Raw genomic sequence first — 24,706 nt, 5'->3', positions numbered from 1 at the left:
GTCACCAGTGAGGGAAAGATACATTGTAAGATGAACTATTAGATAATTGCGGTTGCTGTTGTGTTGAGAAAAGAGCTGACGCAAAAGACTCAATTAACCGACTGATATACGTTCCTACCTTCAACTCTGACCACACTTATAACTACATGCTTTGGTGAGTGATTTGGAGGACAATATTGCAGATACATGGCTGGGCACCTCAGTTATACGGTGCAGAGCTTGGCCTTCTGAGAGGGACCTGCATGAATAAGCAATGGACAATGGATATACAGATACGGAAGTTCTTTAGACATTACTTTTTCATCATAATCATCATCCTTTCTTTTATTTCTACAGCAGTATCATGAAGCATGTGACATTAATTTGGTGTAAGTTAAAGTTGCTGGGTTCTTTGCCGTTTAAAAGGCCATGCAAACACTAACATTGTTAGCTTTCTTTCCAATTGAAGCTCCTGTACTTTAACAACATTTTATCTACTTGCAGGAGTATGATGCCCAAAGCGCTGGATGGCCAGATAGTAATGGAGAAGACGCCTCGCTACTTTGTTACCGTGGAAACCCCAGCACGAGTTCATGCGATGTCACAAGACGTAAAGCTGATTGTGGTTGTGCGGGACCCTGTGACCCGAGCGATATCAGACTACACGCAGATCATCTCAAAGACTCCAGACATCCCTGCTTTCCAGAACCTCGCTTTCAAGAACCGCACTATTGGTCAGCAAAGCAAATGTTAAGAGTCTGTTGGGGTTGTACGCAAAAATTCACAGGGGGTTCTTCTAAATAGCGATAATCACCCTTATATGATAAAATGGAAAATTATGCCGGTCTGCAAGCAGTGCCTCTGCTGGTCAGACATAATCTCCGTATTTTATATAATTTAGCAGTTTCTTACACTTAGTAAGCAGTTTATATAGTCACTGGACACTTAGGTACACGTGTATCTATCCAGTACCAGAATTGTTTAAAAACACGCCTTTACAAAGATAATAAAGTTGTATAGTAGTTACTGCTTTTATATTGAATATAGAGCAGTGATTCAATTGTTTATCCTTAAATGCCCCATCAAATAGTACAAATTATGTGCAGCAACAAGTAGGACAAATGTAGGATGACTAAGAAAAATAATACCTAAATTTGTAAATGTCCATATTTAAAAGCTAACTTGAGTTGTAATGTTTGAGAACGCAAAATAATGAATTAGTGTTGGCGTTATTTAAAACACTGGATGACAAATTTGAATTTTTAGATAGTATGGTAATCTTCTTCATACGCATATGTGTTTAACCATGTGTTTGTATTGTATTGTATGTAATATAAGGCCTAGAAATATATTTCGTTTGTGACCATCAATGGCAACTTAGATAACTGTATCTGTGTTTCAGGTCAGATTGATGCTCAGTGGAGCCCTCTATGGATCGGCTTGTACGCCCAGCACCTGGAGCGCTGGCTGACCTGGTTCCCCCGCAGCCAAGTCCATTTAGTAAGTGGGGAAAGGCTCATCTCAGACCCTGTTGGGGAAGTGGGGAAAGTCCAGGACTTTCTGGGCCTCCAGAGGATTATCACAGACAAACACTTCTACTTCAACAAAACTAAAGGCTTCCCGTGTCTGAAGAAGCCAGAAGGGAGCAGTAAACCTCACTGCCTGGGGAAGACTAAAGGGAGGACGCACGCCTCTATTGACCAAGCGTTGATGCAGACATTGAGGGATTTTTACAAGCCGCACAACCAGCGCTTTTATCAGATGGCAGGACAGGATTTTGGATGGCAGTGAGGACATCAAATATGATTGTTACCAGAAACGTCCGTCATTGTTTGAGACACATCAGAAAAGAACATTGTCAAAAAGATTTGTCGGCCAAAGTTACCAATTGGCCTTTCCACTAGCAAATTAGATACCACAAGGTATTATTTGTAGTGACTGGTTAGCCAACCACTGCTGGTTTAGCACATGGTCATTGTAGCATAAAGACACATGACGAGAAATGACAAACAACTAAGGTTGCTGTCTGTTAACACAGGACGCTGCAAAATCCCCCACCTTATTGATTTGCCCAGTTTTTGTGGCTGCCGTAATTCTCTTCTTGAATGGCATACATCTCCTTAAATGGAGACACATAGCCACAAGTAACCCACGTTCTCCTCTAGCGCCATTTTTTGGTAATGTGCCTGGTTCCAACTGATGCATTCAAGGCGATAAGTAGAGCTGACCCAATACGGAATTTGAAAGTAGGTATTGTACTTAGTCGTAACACTTACTGGAAGTCGATAAAATCGAGCTGAAATCGATGACTGAAAAACTGTTGGTGGGTCAGAGGTCACTGATGTTGGATCTGACAGAGGGCCTGATTTATAACCTGTAATCCACCCCAAAGGTTTGGTTTAGATAAATGGTAAATGGGTTATATAATTGTACAGCGCTTTTCTACCTTCAAGGTACTCAAAGTGCTTTGACACTACTTCCACATTTACCCATTCACACACATATTCACACAACGATGGTAGGAGCTGCCATGCAAGGTGCTAACCACGACCCATCAGGAGCAAGGAAGAAGTGTCTTGCTCAAGGACACAATGGATGTGACAAGGTTAATAGAAGCTGGGGATTGAACCAGGAACCCTCAGGTTTCTGGCACGGCCACTCTCCCAACCGCGCCACGACACCCCCAGGGAGATCAGGGCTCGGTTTTGGTTCTATGATACCAATGCCTTCCAACTATGCCTAAACTAATCATGCTTAACAAAGAGGGTCTTCCCCAAACCACAGATATGCACAAAAACATATGAGCATTTAACTGATGGGGAAGTAGGAGAGTAATTGATTAAGGAATCAGTCAAGTGTGATGGTTAGTGATTGGTTCGATCCCTGATAGAGGAACAGTGGGGTCTTTATTTAGTGCTCAGATGAAAAAAGACTAACAAAGAGCGACAGCGCAATGGATAAGTGCTGCAAAATTACCAGGAAATTAAATGACAGTTAAAGGCAAAAAGGAACAACAAGGCATGTACGGGAGGAAACACAAAACAATACAAAGTATTTAATATAGACAGTGGAAAAAAGTGAATTTCAAAAGCATGGTCCTTGACTGCTGCAACTCTTTCAGCGCTGTAAGAAGCAGAGTAACGGTGCAGTTATTCTGTTGGTGTGTCTCGTCAACGGAAACCAGGACACCTGGGGAGGAAACTCCAGGCAGAACGTGTGGGAGAAAACGATGAATCGGAAAAAAGACAGGAAACAGAAATGTGGAATGTTTCAAAACATTTTTTCTATATTACCATTTGTTTATTTATCAGTTCTTTAAAGACAAATTGTGGAAACAGCAACACTCAGGGCCTGATCTACTTAAGGTTTTCATGTATTAAAACATCTGCAAACCTGATAGCACATGGCACATGCAAAGCTGATCTACTAAGCTTGTGCGCGGAGGATTGCGTTTCCTAAAATAACGAGTGCAATCCATTTAGCGTGTCTGTCTTCATGAATATGCAGAATATATTCTGATTGTTAGAACGACCACAATCCTGGGGAGGAGTGGATACAAATATGACTATTAAGCCTTTGCAATGTGATTTAGCAAAGCTAAAACTGTTTTGTGGTCGCTGTTTTACATCTTTATTCAGCACTTTTGAAATGTGCATGCTAACAGGCCCAGTTATGCACAAACACAGACTATGTTAAAGGGGAAGTGCCCTTTTTGGGGAATGGTGCCTATCGTTCACAATCATTATGAAAGACATGACGACGGATGGATTTTTTTGAATGCATTCTAAACATCAAATAAATTCAATCAATAGTCTGCTTACAATGGAGTCTATAGAGCCCCTAAAAACATCCAAACACCTCTATTGAGTTTTGTATACACGATTGAAGTATGTAATGTAATAACGGACACGTTTATTATAACATTTAATATTTACGTATTTTTGATCATTTTAAGCATATGCGGTGCATTAATTTCAAAAACACATCACATTTGCTTTTTTTTTCTTCATCACTCATTTCTGCTCACTGCAGACTTTATGAGAGCCAACAAAAATAATAAAACATAATTTACTGCACAAGGTCTGCTGTCATTAGGATGCCAACTGCTGCAATGTATTATTACTATTTAGATGAAGAATGTTTGATAACCTTCACAAGGGGGGGCTCAGGGGGACCAAGCATCTTTTTGTGTCGTCCCGGCCATTTTTGGGTCCTAAATGGCTGTCAAAGTGTACCAAGTTGTCCGATTATATCGTCAGCCATGTACCTTTCAGGTGAAAGGAATGATTTATGATCTATAATCAACTTACAGGGAGCAAGGAAGCAAGGAAGCAGCAGACCACTTGATGACGTAAACATAGGGACACACGGTAGTGATCACGGTGCCGCTATAAATGGTTTGTCTGTGTTAGTGTTCATAATAACAATATCACTAACCCTTGGTTAATATTCAAGTCACAAAATATAAATGGAGTATTATTGGCGCTTTTGGAATGGTTATTTATTGGATTGTATGGGCAGAATAGTGGAGCTCCCATTATCTCTGCTGTAAGCTGACTTTTATTTACGTTTATTTAATATTTCGAATGTATAAAAAACAATCAATCCATTGTCATGGCTCTCATAATGATTGTGAACGATAGCCATTTTTTTTTTTCAAGTGCAATTCCCCTTTAAAAGAATTCTCCATCCTACGTGTGTATCAACATACTTGGTCCGTCACAAATAAAAATAATAAACATATCGTCTATTCAACAATATCAATTTGTATTGTTATAAATGCTGGATGACTTAAATGGCAAATTAAAACAAATTCAATTATTTTTGTTTCGGTGTCTGCAGCCGTTTTCTTAAAATGGCGTTTATTCATTCCTGAAAAAAGTTGTTGTAACATATTTTTTTGCTTCTGGATCATTTCAGATGTACCATCACAACGTCTCCGAGAATGCACTTTTGGTGAACTACAAATAGGTTTTGTTGTCCAGATTGCACTTCAGTATTGCCCAGACAAGGAGATGCTCATTATATGTATGTGCTGCATGTTCAACAACATAACAAAACAGCACAGGTTGGCCATATAATGCCGGGAATGTTGAGGGAAATGAGTGTCTCCATGGTGAAGGCAGGTAGTACACCCAAAATCTTTATTTACTGTATTTTCCGAACAATAGAGTGCACCAGTATATAGGCCGCACCCAATGAAATTTCAATAGAAAAATATAGTTTCCATATGTTAGCCGCACCGGGCTAAAAGTCACAGATTAATTAATGTTATGATGCGAGTTATTTACAATTTAAAATTTAAAAAGGTTTATTTACATACCTTAATTGTTTCTAAACTGTGCCTGGAACACGGTAGTAAAATGGGTGATAAAACAAAACAGAAGTCATCATTATGGATCCACTCGCTTCGGAAGCTAACTCTCCAATCATGTAAACAGATTCAATAACTCCACAATAATGTTTTGGTGAATTTACTGAGGAATTGGAAGCTGAAACAATATACAAAAATGTCATCGCAAGTTAATAATACTAACAAAGAAGCTTGCAAACGTGTTTGCATATCAGCTAACAACGCCTGCTTGATTACTTTATGACAGTACATACAAATATTCATAAAAATCCTACTATTAAACATGTGATGGTTTAGTAAGTATACATTTATTTTAGTTCTATCGTATAACGTACAAACGTTGCTTGGAGTGATGAATAAAAAAACCACACGAGTAGAAACACTATGGAGACGCTAGTAGACGGAAAGACACTTCCGGTTCTTGGTAAGAACCAGAAGGAAATACTGTAGTGAGTGTAGTAAGTGCAGTGAGCGAACTCGTCCAAAGGATGGTACCATAGCACAAACAATAACACACCCGTCATGGTGCGTTATATGTCTCTGTGGGTGTTTTAAGAAAACTATTTGTTAAACACAACACATTACGGCTGTTATCGAAGAAAAATCCATCAATCAGCCGCATCATTTTCTAAGCTGCAGGGTTCAAAGCGTAGGACATACGATAAATAGGACGGTCTGCCCCATTTTTGCACTACTTGTCAATTGTGCATGAAGTCGTAGTATCTCACCCGCGTCACAATAATAGTACACGCAATTTAGTTTGTGGCTACTACTACTACTGGGATATAGCAGAATCAGATGATCTAGAGAAACTTACATTCATTTCAGTTCATTAGTTTCTTCCTCCACCCTGAGTTAATCAATGCGTCGGCCGTGAGTGACGTTCCCCAAGTATTGTTCCCGAAAAAGGGATGAATATGTGGCCAACGGCAGAGAGAATCTTTAAATGAGTTCAGATTTGACTGAGTGGTTTTGTATTCGTCAATAATGAATGTGGCTAAATGGATGTAGGTGTTGGTAAGTGGTTTGTATCACTTGGCCCTTAGCACATGTTGCTGGACTCTACGTGTCTGCCGGGGCCTGGCACCGCACATTTCAGTCAACCAGAAGGTCCAATGGTGTAACGCGGTGTTCACAACCACACGGGATCGAGCATATTTCCAAGTATTTCTCAGGACGGTGAACGCTTTCAGGCTTTGGGAGTCCTGCTTACAGGGTTTTCTTTTTGCATGTATTTGCACTAGTTTGAAAACAAAAATAAAAGTATTTTCAAGCAACATAAACTGTCCCGTTTCTTTCAACTCTACAAAATACTTGTCATTTGCAGCGTTTGGACTACACAGACAGATAGATAGATAGATAGATAGATAGCAGTGGCGTGCTGTCAGGGGAGGCAAGTGAGGCAGTGCCTCACCTGCCACCAGGTGGCTTAAAGGCCTACTGAAACCCACTACTACCGACCACGCAATCTGATAGTTTATATATCAACGATGAAATCTTAACATTGCAACACATGCCAATACGGCCAGTTTAGTTTACTAAATTGCCATTTTAAATTTGCCGCGGAGTTTCTTGTTGAAAATGATGACGCGTATGATGACGTGTGTTTGTGATGTTTCGGGTTGGAGGGGACATATTTGCCCAGCACCACACTCTTTTCATCGCATAATTACACAGTATTTTGGACATCTGTGTTGCTGAATCTTTTGCAATATGTTCAATTAATAATGGAGACGTCAAATTAGAATGCTGTTGGTGGAAAGGGGTGGATTGCAGCTGCCTTTAGCACCGAAACATAGCTGGTGTTTTTTTGTTTGTTCTGAAGCTTTAACACAGAGCGGTCAAGCGAACATGTTTGTCTACGTCAACCAGCAAGTTTTTGGATGGGAAAATTGTGAGTTTAAGTCTACTCTTACCTTAGACATCAGTGGATTATGCGTCCTCCTGCAGCAGCTGTCAAAAAAGGCAGCTGTGAGCTTGGCTCTTCAGCTTCTCTTAGAGACACTGGCGTTCACCGCGGCCATCTGACTTTGAGGTATGACTTTACAATCTCACTTAAACACTATTAAAACATTAAGCAGATAAGGGATCTTCCAGAATGATCCTAGTAAATGTGTCTAATTACATCTGAAACTCTCCCACTGCTGCCGCCTGGAGCCGTCGTTTTTTCTTTCTTTTTTTTTGTGCTTCAGTTTAACTTTCGTCATTCACAAATCTTTCATCCTCGCTCAAATTAATGGGGAAATCGTCGCTTTCTCGGTCCAGATAGCTCTTGCTGCTGGAGGCTCACATTATAAACAATGTGAGGCTGTGAGGAACCCTACAACCGGTGACGTCACGCGCACATCGTCTGCTACTTCCGGTAAAGGCAAGGCTTTTTTATTAGTGACCAAAGGTTGTGAACTTTGTCGTCGATGTTCTCTACTAAATCCTTTCAGCAAAAATATGGCAATATCGCGAAATGATAAAGTATGACACATAGAAAGGACTTGCTATCCCCGTTTAAATAAGAAAATCTCATTTCAGTAGGCCTTTAACCATGAGATGTTCCAAAACAAAGTAATAAAATAAAATATGTTTTAATATTTCTCTTTTGGCTTATGATTTCTATGTGATTTTGGTGTGGTTCCTGTATATTTTGATCATTTTCATGGTCAAAATCGCGGAAATTCCATGTTTCCTGATCAAAACAATGCAGCAGATGAGAAGTGAGGCAGACACAGGTGGTGCCTCCATGGCGGGGGGCATGCTTGTTGCCACGTGGAAAAGGCAGGTCTTGAGGCAGCAAGTACCTCTGCCTCAAGGTAGGGGGCGATGTATTGTCAACTTGCAGTTCAATGCCTCAGCAGTACTCTGACTCGCCACACTGAGAAGTGGGGACGCTCAAGCTAGCAGACACAGGTCTCTCCAGCGAAAGCCAGCATTTTTTTATTTTCTTTTTTTTTAAACTGTATTTATAACAAACATGGCATTTTTATTAGAGTAAGTAAGTAAGATAGATAGATAGATAGATAGATAGATAGAGAGACAGATAGATAGATAGATAGATAGATAGATAGGTAGGTAGGTAGGTAGGTAGGTTGGATAAATGGATGGATGGATGGCTAGATAGATAATACTTTGTTGATTCCTTCAGGAGAGTTCCCTCAGGAAAATGTAAAAATTAAAACGACTAGACCAGGGGAGTCAAAATCATTTTAGCGCAGGGGCCGCATGGAGAAAAAAAATCTGTCCACACTCAGACCGGCCTATTAAAATCATGGCATTTAAACTAAAAAATAAAGACAACTTCAGATTGTATTCTCTGTCTTACTTTGGCCAAAAATAGAACACACATATTCTGAAAATATTTAAATAAAAATATAGAAAAACTTACGGCAGCGGTAAAGGTCGAATTCCAAGATGGCGGCGCCCGCACGGGCTGCGTCCTCACGGAGCTCCTGCTAAAGATGAAACATTTGGCAGAAATACCGGACAATTCCACAGACTTTATGGCTGGCTCACATCGTGGTCACTCCGTGATCATGTACGACCGCCAGACACTTCTGGATGTGGACATATCGGGCCGTTTTGGACTAATAGACGCGTGCGTGCTAAACATGCTAACTAGCATGGGAATACGTCGGCGGCTACATCCAGCGGCCTGTGAAGCAGGGGAGTCTAGTAGCAGCGGGGGCCGTCTACGGAGCAGACGCCAGCGGTGTGATCGGAAACGCGGATGTCGAGCGGGGCTAAAAACAAAGCAGAAGGCTAATCCCCACAGAACACCACTTCCCTCCATCCTGCAACCAGATTTAAATGGAAAATGCGAGACTACTGGTCTGGGTAAGGAGTCAGTTAAATTAGAACAAGTTTTTTCTGCTTTGAGTGTTTCAGAGTTGGACATGTGTGTTACTGAGGTGGCTAACTATGATGCGTGCAGTTTATCAAAGCAACAAACAAACAATCGGAAAATTCCTGTCGTATCAATTCCTAGATACGGTCGTAACTATACTAAATGCACTGGGCATAATAAACACAACATTATTAATATTGCTACTACGGATAATTTGATCAAAAACTCCCTAAAACAGCCCACTACCTATAATATAGGTTTTTTAAACATAAGATCATTGTCTCCCAAAACGTTGTTAGTTAATGATATTATCAGAGACAACAATCTTAACGTCATCGGTCTCAGCGAAACCTGGCTTAAACCAAACGACTTTTTTGCGCTAAATGAGGCATGTCCTCCTAACTTTACACATGCGCATATTGCCCGTCCGCTTAAAAGGGGTGGGGGGGTCGCACTAATATACAACGAAAACTTTAACCTTAGTCCTAACATAAATAATAAATATAAATCGTTTGAGGTGCTTACTATGAAGTCTGTCACACCGCTGCCTCTGCACCTGGCTGTTATCTACCGCCCCCCAGGGCCCTATTCGGACTTTATCAATGAATTCTCAGAGTTCGTTGCTGATCTAGTGACACACGCCGATAATATAATCATAATGGGGGACTTTAATATCCATATGAATACCCCATCGGACCCACCGTGCGTAGCGCTCCAGACTGTAATTGATAGCTGTGGTCTCACACAAATAATAAATGAACCCACGCATCGCAACGGTAATACGATAGACCTAGTGCTTGTCAGGGGTATCACCGTCTCCAAAGTTACGATACTCCCGTGTACTAAAGTATTGTCCGATCATTACCTTATAAAATTCGAGGTTCAGATGCATGTTCGTCAAACTAATAATAATAATAACTGCTATAGCAGCCGCAACATTAATACGGCCACAACGACAACTCTTGCTGACCTACTGCCCTCGGTTATGGCACCATTCCCAAAGTATGTGGGCTCTATTGATAACCTCACTAACAACTTTAACGACACCCTGCGCGAAACCATTGATAACAAAGCACCGCTAAAGTTAAAAAAGGCTCCAAAAAAGCGCACCCCGTGGTTTACAGAAGAAACTAGAGCTCAGAAATTATTATGTAGAAAGCTGGAACGCAAATGGCGCACGACTAAACTTGAGGTGCACCATCAAGCATGGAGTGATGGTTTAATAACTTATAAACGCATGCTTACCTTAGCTAAAGCTAAATATTACTCAAATCTCATCCACCGTAATAAAAACGATCCTAAATTTTTGTTTAGTACGGTAGCATCGCTAACCCAACAAGGGACCCCTTCCAGTAGCTCAACCCACTCAGCTGATGACTTTATGCAATTCTTTAGTAAGAAAATTGAAGTCATTAGAAAGGAGATTAAAGACAATGCGTCCCAGCTACAACGGGGTTCTATTAACACTGATACGATGGTATATACGGCGGATACTGCCCTCCAAAATAGTTTCTCTCGTTTTGAGGAAATAACATTAGAGGAATTGTTACAACGTGTAAATGGATTAAAACAGACAACATGCTTACTTGACCCTCTTCCTGGGAAACTGATCAAGGAGCTCTTTGTATTATTAGGTCCATCAGTGCTAAATATTATAAACTTATCACTCTCCTCGGGCACTGTTCCCCTAGCATTCAAAAAAGCGGTTATTCATCCTCTTCTTAAAAGACCTAACCTCGATCCTGACCTCATGGTAAACTACCGACCGGTATCTCACCTTCCCTTTATTTCAAAAATCCTTGAAAAAATTGTTGCGGAGCAGTTAAATGAACACTTAGCGTCTAACAATCTATGTGAAACCTTTCAATCCGGTTTCAGAGCAAATCACTCCACGGAGACAGCCCTCGCAAAAATGACTAATGATCTATTGCTAACGATGGATTCTGATGCGTCATCTATGTTGCTGCTCCTCGATCTTAGCGCTGCTTTCGATACCGTCGATCATAATATTTTATTAGAACGTATCAAAACACGAATTGGTATGTCAGACTTAGCCCTGTCTTGGTTTAACTCTTATCTTACTGATAGGATGCAGTGTGTCTCCCATAACAATGTGACCTCGGACTACGTTAAGGTAACGTGTGGAGTTCCCCAGGGTTCGGTCCTTGGCCCTGCACTCTTCAGCATCTACATGCTGCCGCTAGGTGACATCATACGCAAATACGGTGTTAGCTTTCACTGTTATGCTGATGACACCCAACTCTACATGCCCCTAAAGCTGACCAACACGCCGGATTGTAGTCAGCTGGAGGCGTGTCTTAATGAAATTAAACAATGGATGTCCGCTAACTTTTTGCAACTCAACGCCAAAAAAACGGAAATGCTGATTATTGGTCCTGCTAGACACCGAACTCTATTTAATAATACAACTCTAACATTTGACAACCAAACAATTAAACAAGGCGACACGGTAAAGAATCTGGGTATTATCTTCGACCCAACTCTCTCCTTTGAGGCACACATTAAAAGCGTTACTAAAACGGCCTTCTTTCATCTCCGTAATATCGCTAAAATTCGCTCCATTCTGTCCACTAAAGACGCTGAGATCATTATCCATGCGTTTGTTACGTCTCGCCTCGACTACTGTAACGTATTATTTTCGGGTCTCCCCATGTCTAGCATTAAAAGATTACAGTTGGTACAAAATGCGGCTGCTAGACTTTTGACAAGAACAAGAAAGTTTGATCACATTACGCCTGTACTGGCTCACCTGCACTGGCTTCCTGTGCACTTAAGATGTGACTTTAAGGTTTTACTACTTACGTATAAAATACTACACGGTCTAGCTCCATCCTATCTTGCCGATTGTATTGTACCATATGTCCCGGCAAGAAATCTGCGTTCAAAGGACTCCGGCTCGTTAGTGATTCCCAAAGCCCAAAAAAAGTCTGCGGGCTATAGAGCGTTTTCCGTTCGGGCTCCAGTACTCTGGAATGCCCTCCCGGTAACAGTTCGAGATGCCACCTCAGTAGAAGCATTTAAGTCTCACCTTAAAACTCATTTGTATACTCTAGCCTTTAAATAGACTCCCTTTTTAGACCAGTTGATCTGCTGTTTCTTTTCTTTTTCTTCTATGTCCCACTCTCCCTTGTGGAGGGGGTCCGGTCCGATCCGGTGGCCATGTACTGCTCGCCTGTGTATCGGCTGGGGACATCTCTGCGCTGCTGATCCGCCTCCGCTTGGGATGGTTTCCTGCTGGCTCCGCTGTGAACGGGACTCTCGCTGCTGTGTTGGATCCGCTTTGGACTGGACTCTCGCGACTGTGTTGGATCCATTATGGATTGAACTTTCACAGTATCATGTTAGACCCGCTCGACATCCATTGCTTTCCTCCTCTCTAAGGTTCTCATAGTCATTATTGTCACCGACGTCCCACTGGGTCATTATTGTCACCAATGTCCCACTGGGTGTGAGTTTTCCTTGCCCTTATGTGGGCCTACCGAGGATGTCGTGGTGGTTTGTGCAGCCCTTTGAGACACTAGTGATTTAGGGCTATATAAGTAAACATTGATTGATTGATTGATAAAGTTTGGATCCATGAAGGAAAGTAGAAAGTGAGTGAATGTTTATAACTGAATACATTTGCATATGTATTAAAAAATTGTTTTCTTTTGTATTATTTTTTAAATGAATTAATCAACATTTATCAAAACCTTTTTCCAAAACACAATATATAATGTGAGATAAAACATAATGCGTACATTGATCATTTGTTTTCAAAACAGTTACAAAAAAGTGGGACCCCAAAAATTTACTGTTGGACCCCATTTTTATGAATTTTGAAAATTCCTAGCACCAACAGTGAAGGAGTATTGCTGCGTGCGAAACAGCAGCAGGCGGCTGTGGCCTGCGGGCCGGTTGTAATACTAATCAATTATCATCCCCGGGGGCCATAGATCCGGCCCGCGGGCCTTGACTACGGACTACACCAATAAATGTGAGGACAAATTGCTGCACAAATGTAACACTGCACATGTCTTATTTTGTTTTAATTACAGTGTTACTCTCTTGCATAAATGAAATAATAAACATTAGGAATAATATATAAGGTAACGAGCACCATTTGTGTCCAAGCAGTCTATGCTTATTATGTGACTTTATAGCAGGATAAGACAAAGGCTATGAATGCACTGCCATCTGGAGGCCACATTGATAAAAAACACCTTAAACTTTAATTTGTCACAAAATGCTTACTATTGTACACAAAATGTAACCAAAATGAAACTAAACATAAAGTGCAACCATCATTTGTACACCAAAAAACACCATGCAATAGAATATAACTTTCTACAGAAACATTTGTGTGATGCATCACATTGTATCATATGCATGTTGGAAATAAACTGAAACTGAACTGAACATGAACATGGACACTTAAGAAAGTTGCCACGCTATTGGTCACACTTCAACTTTTATTCGAGTTCTTCCATTCTAAACTGTCATGATTAGTACGGCACAACAAACAAACCCCTCGGAAATGTCTCGCCGGCCTCATTTTTGGAACATTTCAAGTAACTATGACACTGATCAGGAAAAATAATCCTACGGGTCCATTAAATAAGTTCCCCAACTTTACAATAGGGCTTTTCTCGGAAAACATCAGAATTCAGAAAGATAACTTCTTCTTGTAGCTCTGCCATACTTTCACCTGGCTCGGTGCTTGATATCTCCTTCTGTTCACACACTTGCCTACTTTATCCTTGGCTCAAAAAAGTTTTTACCTGCAATGTTTGGTTTTGGCTGGATGGCCGTCAGAAGGAGGTGAGCCCCGTGAATTTAAAAGAAAGTGAATAGGTATGTTTACTGTTTATAGATGGTATTCGAATGTTATTGATAAAGTAGGTCTCTAAACATGACAACTTTTGCCGCAACTTTCTGAAAAAGATGCTGCGATTTCTGGCCTTTTAGGCCTTAAGAAATCCTGCGAAATTTTAACATACTAATTTTACTGATTAGATCTCAAATAGTAAACAGTAAAATTAGTATGTTAAAATTTCACAGGATTTCTTTTGGACTGTCGTGGCCTAAAATGCCAGAAATCGCAGTATCTTTTTCAGAAAATTGCGGCAGAAGTTGTCATGTTTAGAGACCTACTTTATCAATAACATTGACTCAACTTGTAATTTTATGAATTTGTTATCACTGTTTTAAGTGTTCATTGTAAAATGCACAGTATTTCAAGAAAAAATTGACACAACATTACTGTGTTGATGTTCTAGTCGTTTTATACCACACAGACATAAACGTAGACACTGAATGGCAGTAAAAGCACAAACTCATTGTCACATGTACTGTTTTAATTAATAGTAACAATTAATTGTATATTTACAGAATAAAACACTACCAAAGGCTCCCCTATTGTCCCACAAGTTCCAGACATTCTTAGTGTAAGTTTTACCAACACACCAGATTGTAATCATCTGGAGGCATGTCTAAATTAAATTAAACAATGGATGTCCGCTAACTTTTTTGCGTCTTAACTCTAAGAAAACAGAAATGCTGATTATCGGTCCTGCTAAACACCGACATCTATTCAACAATACCACCTTAACATTTGACAACCAAACAATTACAGAAAGCGACTCGGTAAAGAATCTCTGTATTATTTTCGACTCAACTCTCTCGTTTCAGTCACACATTAAGAGTCTTACTAAAACGGCCTTCTTTCATCTCCGTAATATCGCTAAAATTCGTCCCATTTTGTCCACTAACGACGCTGAGATCATTATTCATGCATTCTTTACGTCTCGTCTCCATTACTGTAACATATTCTTTTCGGGTCTCCCTATGTCTAGCATTAAAAGATTACAGTTGGTACAAAATGCGGCTGCTAGACTTTTGACAAGAACAAGAAAGTTTGATCACATTACGCCTGTACTGGCTCACCTGCACTGGCTTCCTGCGCACTTAAGATGTGACTTTAAGGTTTTACTACTTACGTATAAAATACTACACGGTCTAGCTCCATCCTATCTTGCTGATTGTATTGTACCATATGTCCTGACAAGAAATCTGCATTTTAAGAACTCCTGATTATTAGTAAATCGCAGAGCCCAATAATAGTCTGCGAGCTATAGAGCGTTTTCTGTTCGGGCTCCAGTATTTTGGAATGCCCTCCCGGTAACAGTTAGAGATGCTAACTCAGTAGAAGCATTTAAGTCCCATCCTAAAACTCATTTGTATACTCTAACCTTTAAATAGACCTCCCTTTTAAACCAGTTGATCTGCCGTTTTTTTCTGCTCTGTGTCCCTTTCCTGCGTGGAGAGGTTATCAGGTGGCCGAGGATCAGTTTCGACAAAGGAAGTGCGAGCTGTTCCAAGTCGGGACCGAGGGTGTCCACTCCTCTTTGCATCAGTTGTTGACGTCCCTGTTCCCCGATGTGTCGACATGCAAGAGGATCCCCTGCTGTCCCCACTATGGACTGGACTCTCACGTTATTAACTCTATCCACTCAGCATCCATTGGACTGGTCCCCTTTCAAGGTTTCTCGTTGTTCCCATTGGGTTGAGTTTTTTCTTGCCCTGATGTGGGATGTCGTTGTGGTTTGTGCATCTCTTAGAGGCATTTGTGACTAAGGGCTATATAAATAACCTTTGATTGATTGATTAAAAGTGTTTGTCCATCTTAAACATTCATGTATGTTCCAACACATTTACTCCGCATGCTAAAGGCCTACTGAAACCCAATACTACCGACCACGCAGTCTGATAGTTTATACATCAATGATGAAATATTAAGATTGCAACACATGACAATACGGCCTTTTTAGTTTACTAAATTGCAATTTTTAATTTCCCGCAAAGTGTCCTGTTGAAAACGTTGCGGTATGATGACACGTATGATGACGCGTGCGTTTGACGTCACCGGTTGTAGCGGACATTCTTTTCCAGCCCGATCCAAGCTATAAGTAGTCTTCTTTAATCGCATAATTACACAGTATTCTGGACATCTGTGTTGCTGAATCTTTTGCAATTTGTTCAATTAATAATGGAGAAGACAAAGTAGAAAGATGGAGGTGGGAAGCGGTGTATTGCAGCTTCCTTTAGCAGCACAAACACAGCCGGTGTTTCCTTGTTTAAATTTCCCGAAGGTGAAGCTTTACTATGGAACAGAATCAGTCAAGCTAACATGGTTCCCTACCACATGTCAACCGGCAGGTTTCGGTGAGAAAATTGTAATATGTAGGCTCTTACCGTAGTTATGAACGGAGCTTGCGTCCTCCTGCAGCTGCGTGGCTTCCCTCAGAGACACAGGCGGTCACCACACCCGTGGCCAAACCCCTCCGACTTTCATGTACCATATAATCTCACTAAAACACTGGTAACACAATAAGCAGATAAGGGATTTTCCAGAATTATCCTAGTAAATGTGTCTAATAACATCTGAATCGCTCCCACTGCCCTCGCCTTTTTTTCTTCTTCTAGTTCTTCACTCTCACTATCCTCATCCACAAATCTTTCATGCTCGCTCAAATTAATGGGGAAATTGTCGCTTTCTCTGTCCGAACCGCTCTAGCTGCTGGTGGCTATGATTGTAAACAATGTAAGGATGTAAGGAGCTCTACAACCAGTGACGTCACGCACACATCGTCTGCTACTTCCGGTAAAGGCAATACTTTTTTATTACCGACCAAAAGTTGCGAACTTTATCGTCGTTGTTCTCTACTAAATCCTTTCAGCAAAAATATAACAATATCGCGAAATTATCCAGTATGACACATAAAATGGACCTGCTATCCCGGTTTATATAAGAAAATCTCATTTCAGTAGGCCTTTAAGAACATTTGTAAAATGTTGAAAGCAATCTAAGTGGTAATTTTTGTAGGTAAATGAGAGACGATGAGAAATTATCATCACACTCCAACATCTCTAACATGTAAATGCTGCCTCTTTGCCAGGTCAGCATTGCAAATGAATTTTTTTTTTTAATTTTCTGACCCTGACTAAATGAAGGATAAATAAATTGATAACATTTTCGGACAGCAAGGCACATTTAAAATCATTTCATTTCATCAAAAATCGACAGTGTGCCCTATAATCTGGTGCACCTAATCAACGGATTATTTCTGGTTGTGTTTGCCGACCTCGAAGCAATTTTATTTGGTACGTGGTGTAATGAAAAGTGTGACTGGTAGATGGTAGTCACACACAAGAGCTACATGTGGACTGCAAGATGACACAAGAACGCCCAAAACTTTGATATTTCATTAAGAACACAGAAAAAAAGAGAATACAGAACATTACACACGACACTGTACTCAGTCGTGCTGTACTTCAACATACGGGTATTATTTTGGTGTGTGCAAAAGGACTCCAAAATGGTACCGATAATAAACATATTAGACTTACAATCTGGCATTTTGTTTCATAATATTACGCAAAAACAACTTGTCTTACCTATTGATACTTGCTGATTTGTGTTTGGGATCTGCATAAGTCCGACCATCAATAAGCTCCTTCTATTTCTCTGACCTCTTGTTGTGGGTCATTCATCCAGTTGCCAATTCCAATATAAAGTAGCGTACTCTTCTAACTTATATCTGTCAGTAAACTCGCTATGAAAGCGCTAAAAACTATGGGTACAACAAAGATGACGGAGAGAAGACGCTGTCGAAGTGGAGGCACGTAAATAAGACATCCCACAAAACGGTGTATTCTGAAGAGACGGTCAGAAAGCGAATAGAAGATGATCTGTAAAAAATAATCTATGCAAAATTTTGACCTACTGTAATTTTCAGATTATAAATCGCAGTTTTTTCATAGTTGCGACATATACTCCGGAGCGATTTATGTGTGAAATTATTAACACATTACCGTAAAATATCAAATAATATTATTTATCTCATTCGCCGAAGAGACGAAGAAAATGTCAGCAATCGTCACACACACGTCAACCAATAAGAATTCGGTGGGGGAGGGTCATGGCAGAAGTGCATTGTGGGTCATGGAATGCTAACTGCTATATGCTACTGCCGTAGCTATTAAGATGGATCATTTCATCGTTGGCGGTAACTTGTAAAAACTGAGAGGGGCTGAACAAAAATGGCACCGAAAAGGAGATCATGTACTGCAGATTACAAGATGGACGTAGTGAAATATGCAGCATAAAACGACAAGAGGAAGCAGCGCATACCTTTGGAGTTGGCAGAGTTGTTTAGAATAGACATCGGGGAAGAAGATTTCATCGGATTTATCGATTAGAAGTGACAGATTGTTTGGTAAACGTATAGCATGTTTTATATGTTATAGTTATTTGAATGACTCTTACCATAATATGTTACGTTAACATACCAGGCACCTTCTCAGTTGGTTATTTATGCGTCATATAACGTACACTTATTCAGCCTGTTGTTCACTATTCTTTATTTATTTTAAATTGCCTTTCAAATGTCTATTCTTGGTGTTGGATTTTATCAAATAGATTTCCCCAAAAATGCGACTTATACTCCATTGCGACTTATATATGTTTTTTTCTTTCTTTATAATGCATTTTCGGCCGTTGCAACGCATACTCCAGAGCGATATATAATCCAAAAAATATGCTACATGTTATGTAAACCACTGGAAAGTTTTTTCAATGTAGGAAAAAAAACATAATATAAGACCTTTAATACGCCTTATAATCTGGTGCGCCTGTAGTATAAAAATAGACCTGCTCCTCAACAGTGCGCTTTATAATCCGGTGCGCCCTATGGTCCAAAACATACGATACATATGAACAAGAAAGTGAGGACACCAGCGTGTTGCTAAATGTTTATATACTACATTACCCATAAAGCTTAGCTCCGCAGACAGAAATTGGAAGTAATTTGAGCTACACAAGAGGACGACAGTTGTGCTGTTCGAGCAGTAAAGAGTTGTTTTATTGTTACATGTTGTTATTCCTGCTTTGTCTAACCGAGAAGCAAACATAAGAGGCGCGTTTGGGGACAAATTGACGCTGATTGGCCAAAATGTGCGCGGAAGTTCTGGGCATTGGACAAAGTTGCAAGGCCACTCATAATTTGCAGGGATTGGTTGAATTTGCGTGAATTGGCCGCATCATAAAAAATCCTAGAAGTACGGATATGTTATACTAATAAAAAAACACACAAAATGTGATCATGTTTGATCCGTATTCTGTGTCCATATTTGCTCACTATGTGAACTTATGTCCATCCATCCATTTTCGTTGGCGTTGGAGCATATCACAGCTACAATCAGGCGGAAGGCGGCGTACACCCTGGACAAGTTGCCACCTCATCGCAGTGTGAACCTATGTAAAGTCCAAAAAATGTATTTGTTCCATGCTTAATGTCTCATGGTTTCAGTAACGGAAACATTTGAACCAAGCTATCATACAGAAGGAAAGAGATGAAAACAACAGTAACCTTATCGGTTACCTGCGGAACACACGTGCCTGACAGATACAGGCAATGTGGATTTGCAGAGCAATCCTGCCACCCAGCGGTCTTTTATAGGTATTGCTGTATTATGTACACTAAAAATGTTCATTGTAAATTCACAGCAAATTACCGGCTACTAGTTACTTTACTGTTACAGTGACATTTACTGTCAAATATTTTTTACAGCAATTCACTGTGACCGCACAGCTGTGCTTTTAAGTTTATTTACAATAAAGTTCCACTAAATGCTTTAACTTCACAATTTGAATTCCACAGTTTATTATAATAGAATTACAACTATATGCTGTAACTTCACAATTGTAATTTCATAGTTAATTACTCTCTCGCTTTAGCAGCTAACCGCACTTCCTCTACAAGATTGTGCAACTTAGTCTTCGGAACCCATTAGTAGACAAATCAATTTGAAATTACAGTAATTTGTTGTGATATTACAGAGGACTTTGGTTACAGTTAGAGGTGTCCGATAATGGGTTTTTTCCCGATATCCGATATTGTCCAACTCTTAATTACCAATTCCGATATCAACTGATACCGATGTATACAGTCGTGGAATTAACACATTATTATGCCTAATTTTGTTGTGATGCCCCGCTGGATGCTTTAAACAATATAAAAAGGGTTTCCAAAATAAATCAACTCAAGTTATGGCAAAAAATACCAACATGGCACTGCCATATTTTACTTTATTTTTTTAACATGCCTCAAAACACCAGCTTGGAATTTGGGACATGCTCTCCCTGAGAGAGCATGAGGAGGTTGAGGTGGGCGGGGTTGGGGGGTTTGAGGTGTGGGGGGTGGGGGCAGCAAGGGGTGTATATAGTAGCGTCCTGGAAGAGTTAGTGCTGCAAGGGAGTCTGGGCATTTGTTCTGTTGTGTTTATGTTGTGTTACGTTGCGGATGTTCTCCCGAAATATGTTTGTCATTCTTGTTTGGTGTGGGTTCACAGTGTGGCACAAATTTGTAACAGTCTTAAATTTGTTTATACGGCCACCCTCAGTGTGACCTATATGGCTGTTGAACAAGTATGCCTTGTATTCACATGTGTGTGTGTGAAATTCTGTAGATATTGTGTGACTGGGCTGGCACCCAAAGGCGGTGCCTTTAAGGTTTATTGGCGCTCTATACTTCTCCCTACGTCTGTGTACACAGCGGTGTTTTAAAAATTCATAAGTTTTACTTTTTGAAACAGATACCGATGATTTTGAAACCAATACCGATAATTTACGAAAATACATTTTAAAGCATTTATCGGCCAAAAATATCGCCACCCCGATATTATCGGACATCTCTAGTTACAGTGACAGTTACACTGTTAAATAACAGTAAGTTACTGGAAAAAAAAAAAAGGTATCCTAATTTCAGTAATTTGTTGTGATGTTACAGTAAATTACAGTATTTTAAATCTGGTAAAGCTTCACATTGCAGTGTACAATGCTTCAGTAGAATTGGACAGCTAAACCCTTTCCTATTGTGTATTTTCAATTCTATGGTTATGATCATACTTTGCCATCACAGTTACTTTTGGATAGTGACAAAAAAGCCCCCAAAACGGATTGAAATAAATGATCCTTGAAAATGGTCACTGAACTGAAGTCCCACGACTATTGCACACATTTTAAAGTGTTTACATGCATGTTCTGTTTGGCCAAGAATATTGGTAAATAATAAATAAATAAATAAATGAAATCAAAAGGTGATGATTTCAGAGCTCCCCTAGCAGTACTCCTCTCCTTGTGGGTCGGGCAGGTCGTTGAGGTCCAAGAAGATGGAGGTGTTGGAGAGTTTGTGGTCGTTGGACGAGAGGTCCAGCAGCTCCTCTGCAGTACTTGGCACGGAGCTGATATACATGTCCCACATCTGCTCCGGCGCGTCCAACTCCAGGAGCTTCTGCTTGATCTTTAGGTTCTTCTCAACGTTCCTTCGCTTGTGCTTGAACTCCAGGATGGTTTTGGTGTAACGGTTGATGGTGGTGACGGAGGACGCCATGCACGCCGTGAAAGAACTCCATGCTAATCTAAGGAGAATTCAAACGCAACAATGCAACTTTATAGACTAGATATGAGCATGTTTTTTCTTTCTTTTACAATTTTAAGTGGTTTAAATAATGTAGTTCTAACTTCTGATCAGCCCCAAAGAATACAATTAAGTCGGGTGTTCAAAAGGGACCTTGCATAATTCCCTAAGAAGCAGCATAATAAATAGAGAGAATTAATATGATATCCCAATTCTCTAATGCATCATTGGATGAAGCACACTAATTACAATGCTTCCAGCTTTTTGCAGAAGAGACCTGACAAATTTGAGTACTAATTTGATGTGTCAGAAGTCTTGCTACACCATACCAATCATACATTGTAAATCCAAACTGTTCATATGGTTGTGCAAGGGTTATCTTACAAAATTAGCAGGGGATCAAATTCTTATGTGTAATTATGATGTCATTTTTTTTTGGTCAGGAAAATAATTTTGAAGAGTTTTTTAAGATTCATAGTTATACTGATAATCCAATTCACAAAATACTAAAAAGCTACGACAAAAGTTATTTTCTATGCACTTTAATGTTCTGTACTCTACTGTACTTGAATGTTTTTAGTAGGGCTGTCTAGTGACTACTTTTTTAAATCAAATGATTCTGGTCTTGAACTGTGACTAATCACAGGTAAATATTTGCTTGCATAAAAAACATTTGCAGAAGAAAATACAACAATATTTGGATACAGACGCAATCTTGTAGTCAAAATGAGAATGTCATACAGAAACTTTTTTTTTTTCAAATGTTTTACTGTACTGCAAGTCATTGATCTACTCAAGACTTGGTGAAAGTAAGTATAGTAAACCTTAAGTGCACATGTTGAAAATCTGCAATAATATAGCAAACTAAGTGCAGATGTACAGTATATTAAAGGGGAACATTATCACCAGACCTATGTAAGCGTCAATATATTCCTTGATATAGCAGAAAAAAAGACCATATGTTTTTTTAACCGATTTCCGGACTCTAATAGGGGGAATTTGGCGATTGAAACGCCTTTCAATTGTTCGCTGTCGGAGCAATGACCTTTCACTCGTGACGTCAAAACAGGAAGCAATACGCCATTTTCTCAAACACATTACACACACCAAGTCAAATCAGCTCTGTTATTTTCCGTTTTTTCGACTGTTTTCCGTACCTTGGAGACATCATGCCTCGTCGGTGTGTTGTCGGAGTGTGCTAATCAGACATATCAATGGTCCCGGCATGCTAATCGATGCTAACATGCTATTTAGGCTAGTTGTATGTACATATTGCATCATTATGCCTCATTTGTAGCTATATTTGCATCCAGCCTTTCCATCCACACACATTTAATGCCAAACAAACACATACCAATCGACAGATTTAAGTTGCACCAGTTGTCAAAAGATGCGAAAGTCCTTTGTTTGTTCTGTTCTGTCATAGCATCGCTACCGACGATAGTGATATTACGACAGACATGGCACAGAGATGTGTGGACATCCTGCGACACTCAAAGCAGATGCATTTCCAACGATAGTCAACGAAATCACAAAGGTGAGTTTTGTTGATGTTATTGACTTATGTGCTAATCAGACATATTTGCGCACGGCATGACTGCAGGCTAATCGATGCTAACATACTATTTAGGCTAGCTGTATGTACATATTGCATCATTATGCCTCATTTGTAGCTATATTTGCATCCGGCCTTTCCCTCCACACACATTTAATGCCAAACAAACACATACCAACCGACAGATTTAAGTTGCACCAGTTGTCAAAAGATGCAAAAGTCCTTTGTTTGTTCTGTTCTGTCATAGCATCGCTACCGATGATAGCGATGCTACGACAGACATGGCACAGAGATGTGTGGACATCCTACGACACTCAAAGCAGATGCATTTCCAACGATAGTCAACGAAATCACAAAGGTGAGTTTTGTTGATGTTATTGACTTATGTGCTAATCAGACATATTTGCGCACGGCATGACTGCAAGCTAATCGATGCTAACATGCTATTTAGGTTAGCTGTATGTACATATTGCATCATTATGCCTCATTTGTAGCTATATTTGCATCCATCCTTTCCCTTCACCCACATTTAATGCCAAACAAATACATACCAATCGACAGGATTCAAGTTGCACCAGTTGTCAAAAGATGCAATCATTGGTTAGAAGGCGATTGCCGAATTCGTCCTCGTTGCTGTTGTCTGTCGTGATATGGCTCAATAGCTTCAGTTTCTTCTTCAATTTCCTTTTCGCTATCTGCCGCCACACTACAACCATCCGTTTCAATACTTGCGTAATCTGTTGAATCGCTTAAGCCGCTGAAATCCGAGTCTGAATCCGAGCTAATGTCGCTATATCTTTCTGTTCTATCCGCCATGTTTGTTTGTATTGGCATCACACGGTGATGTCACAGGAAAATGGATGGGTGGATATAGCGATGGTGAAAATCAGGCACTTTGAAGCAGTTTTTCGGGATATTGCATGATGGGTAAAATTTTGAAAAAACTTCGTAAAATTAAATAAGCCACTGGGAACTGATTTTTATTGGTTTTAACCCTTCTGAAATTGTGATAATGTCCCCCTTTAATATAAAATATGATAAAGACACCATAAACAACTTTACATAGTGCGCCTGCTACATCTGCATTTACTCCTCCTTAGTTTAAGCACTTGCTTTACTAAACAAGCTTATTTACCTTTTCAGATGACTGCCCTGATCTCCCACATTAGTTAGCGACAGGAACAACGTCTTGCAGCGCTAGCTCTTCACAAATATTAAGTGGCCTACATGCGGAGGCTGTCCATTTAGAAAAGGCATTGTTTAATTTCTCTGTGGTAAACATCGGTAAACTCAGCCAGCATAGTTTGTTGTCCTCTGTTTGCTGTCCATGTGGTATTCATGATAGCGGCACCATCCTCACGTTCATGTTTCACTTAAAGATGGTGTTTTAAACTTGATGTGCGCCATTAATAAAAATATTTGTCGCTACAATTCCAACTAAATATTTCCGTTTTATCTGAGTTTGTTTTGAAGGCCGCAGAGCAAATCGCTCTATCATCACACTT

General features: G+C 40.0%; 2 protein-coding genes across 2 annotated transcripts in view; one reads left to right on the top strand and one right to left on the bottom strand.

Moving 5' to 3' along the window:
- hs3st3l (heparan sulfate (glucosamine) 3-O-sulfotransferase 3-like) overlaps positions 1–6,108 on the top strand; it is a 46,460-nt gene extending 40,352 nt beyond the window's left edge. The window contains exons 2-3 of the mRNA XM_061908755.1: positions 484–713; positions 1,382–6,108. Coding sequence (XP_061764739.1) covers positions 484–713; positions 1,382–1,770 — 619 coding nt within the window. The 3' untranslated portion in view covers positions 1,771–6,108. The remainder of the gene's footprint in view (positions 1–483; positions 714–1,381) is intronic.
- Positions 6,109–14,298: 8,190 nt separating this feature from the next.
- The window catches only part of gsg1l2b (gsg1-like 2b), a 65,917-nt gene continuing 55,509 nt past the window's right edge, over positions 14,299–24,706 (bottom strand). Inside the window, exon 5 of the mRNA XM_061908754.1 lies at positions 14,299–21,647. Coding sequence (XP_061764738.1) covers positions 21,347–21,647 — 301 coding nt within the window. The 3' untranslated portion in view covers positions 14,299–21,346. The remainder of the gene's footprint in view (positions 21,648–24,706) is intronic.

This window comes from Nerophis ophidion, linkage group LG08, assembly GCF_033978795.1.
Source record: "Nerophis ophidion isolate RoL-2023_Sa linkage group LG08, RoL_Noph_v1.0, whole genome shotgun sequence".
Classification (NCBI taxonomy): Eukaryota; Metazoa; Chordata; class Actinopteri; order Syngnathiformes; family Syngnathidae; genus Nerophis; species Nerophis ophidion.
The sequence above is the reverse complement of the archived record's forward strand: the minus strand, read 5'-3'. Positions and strand labels throughout refer to the sequence as shown.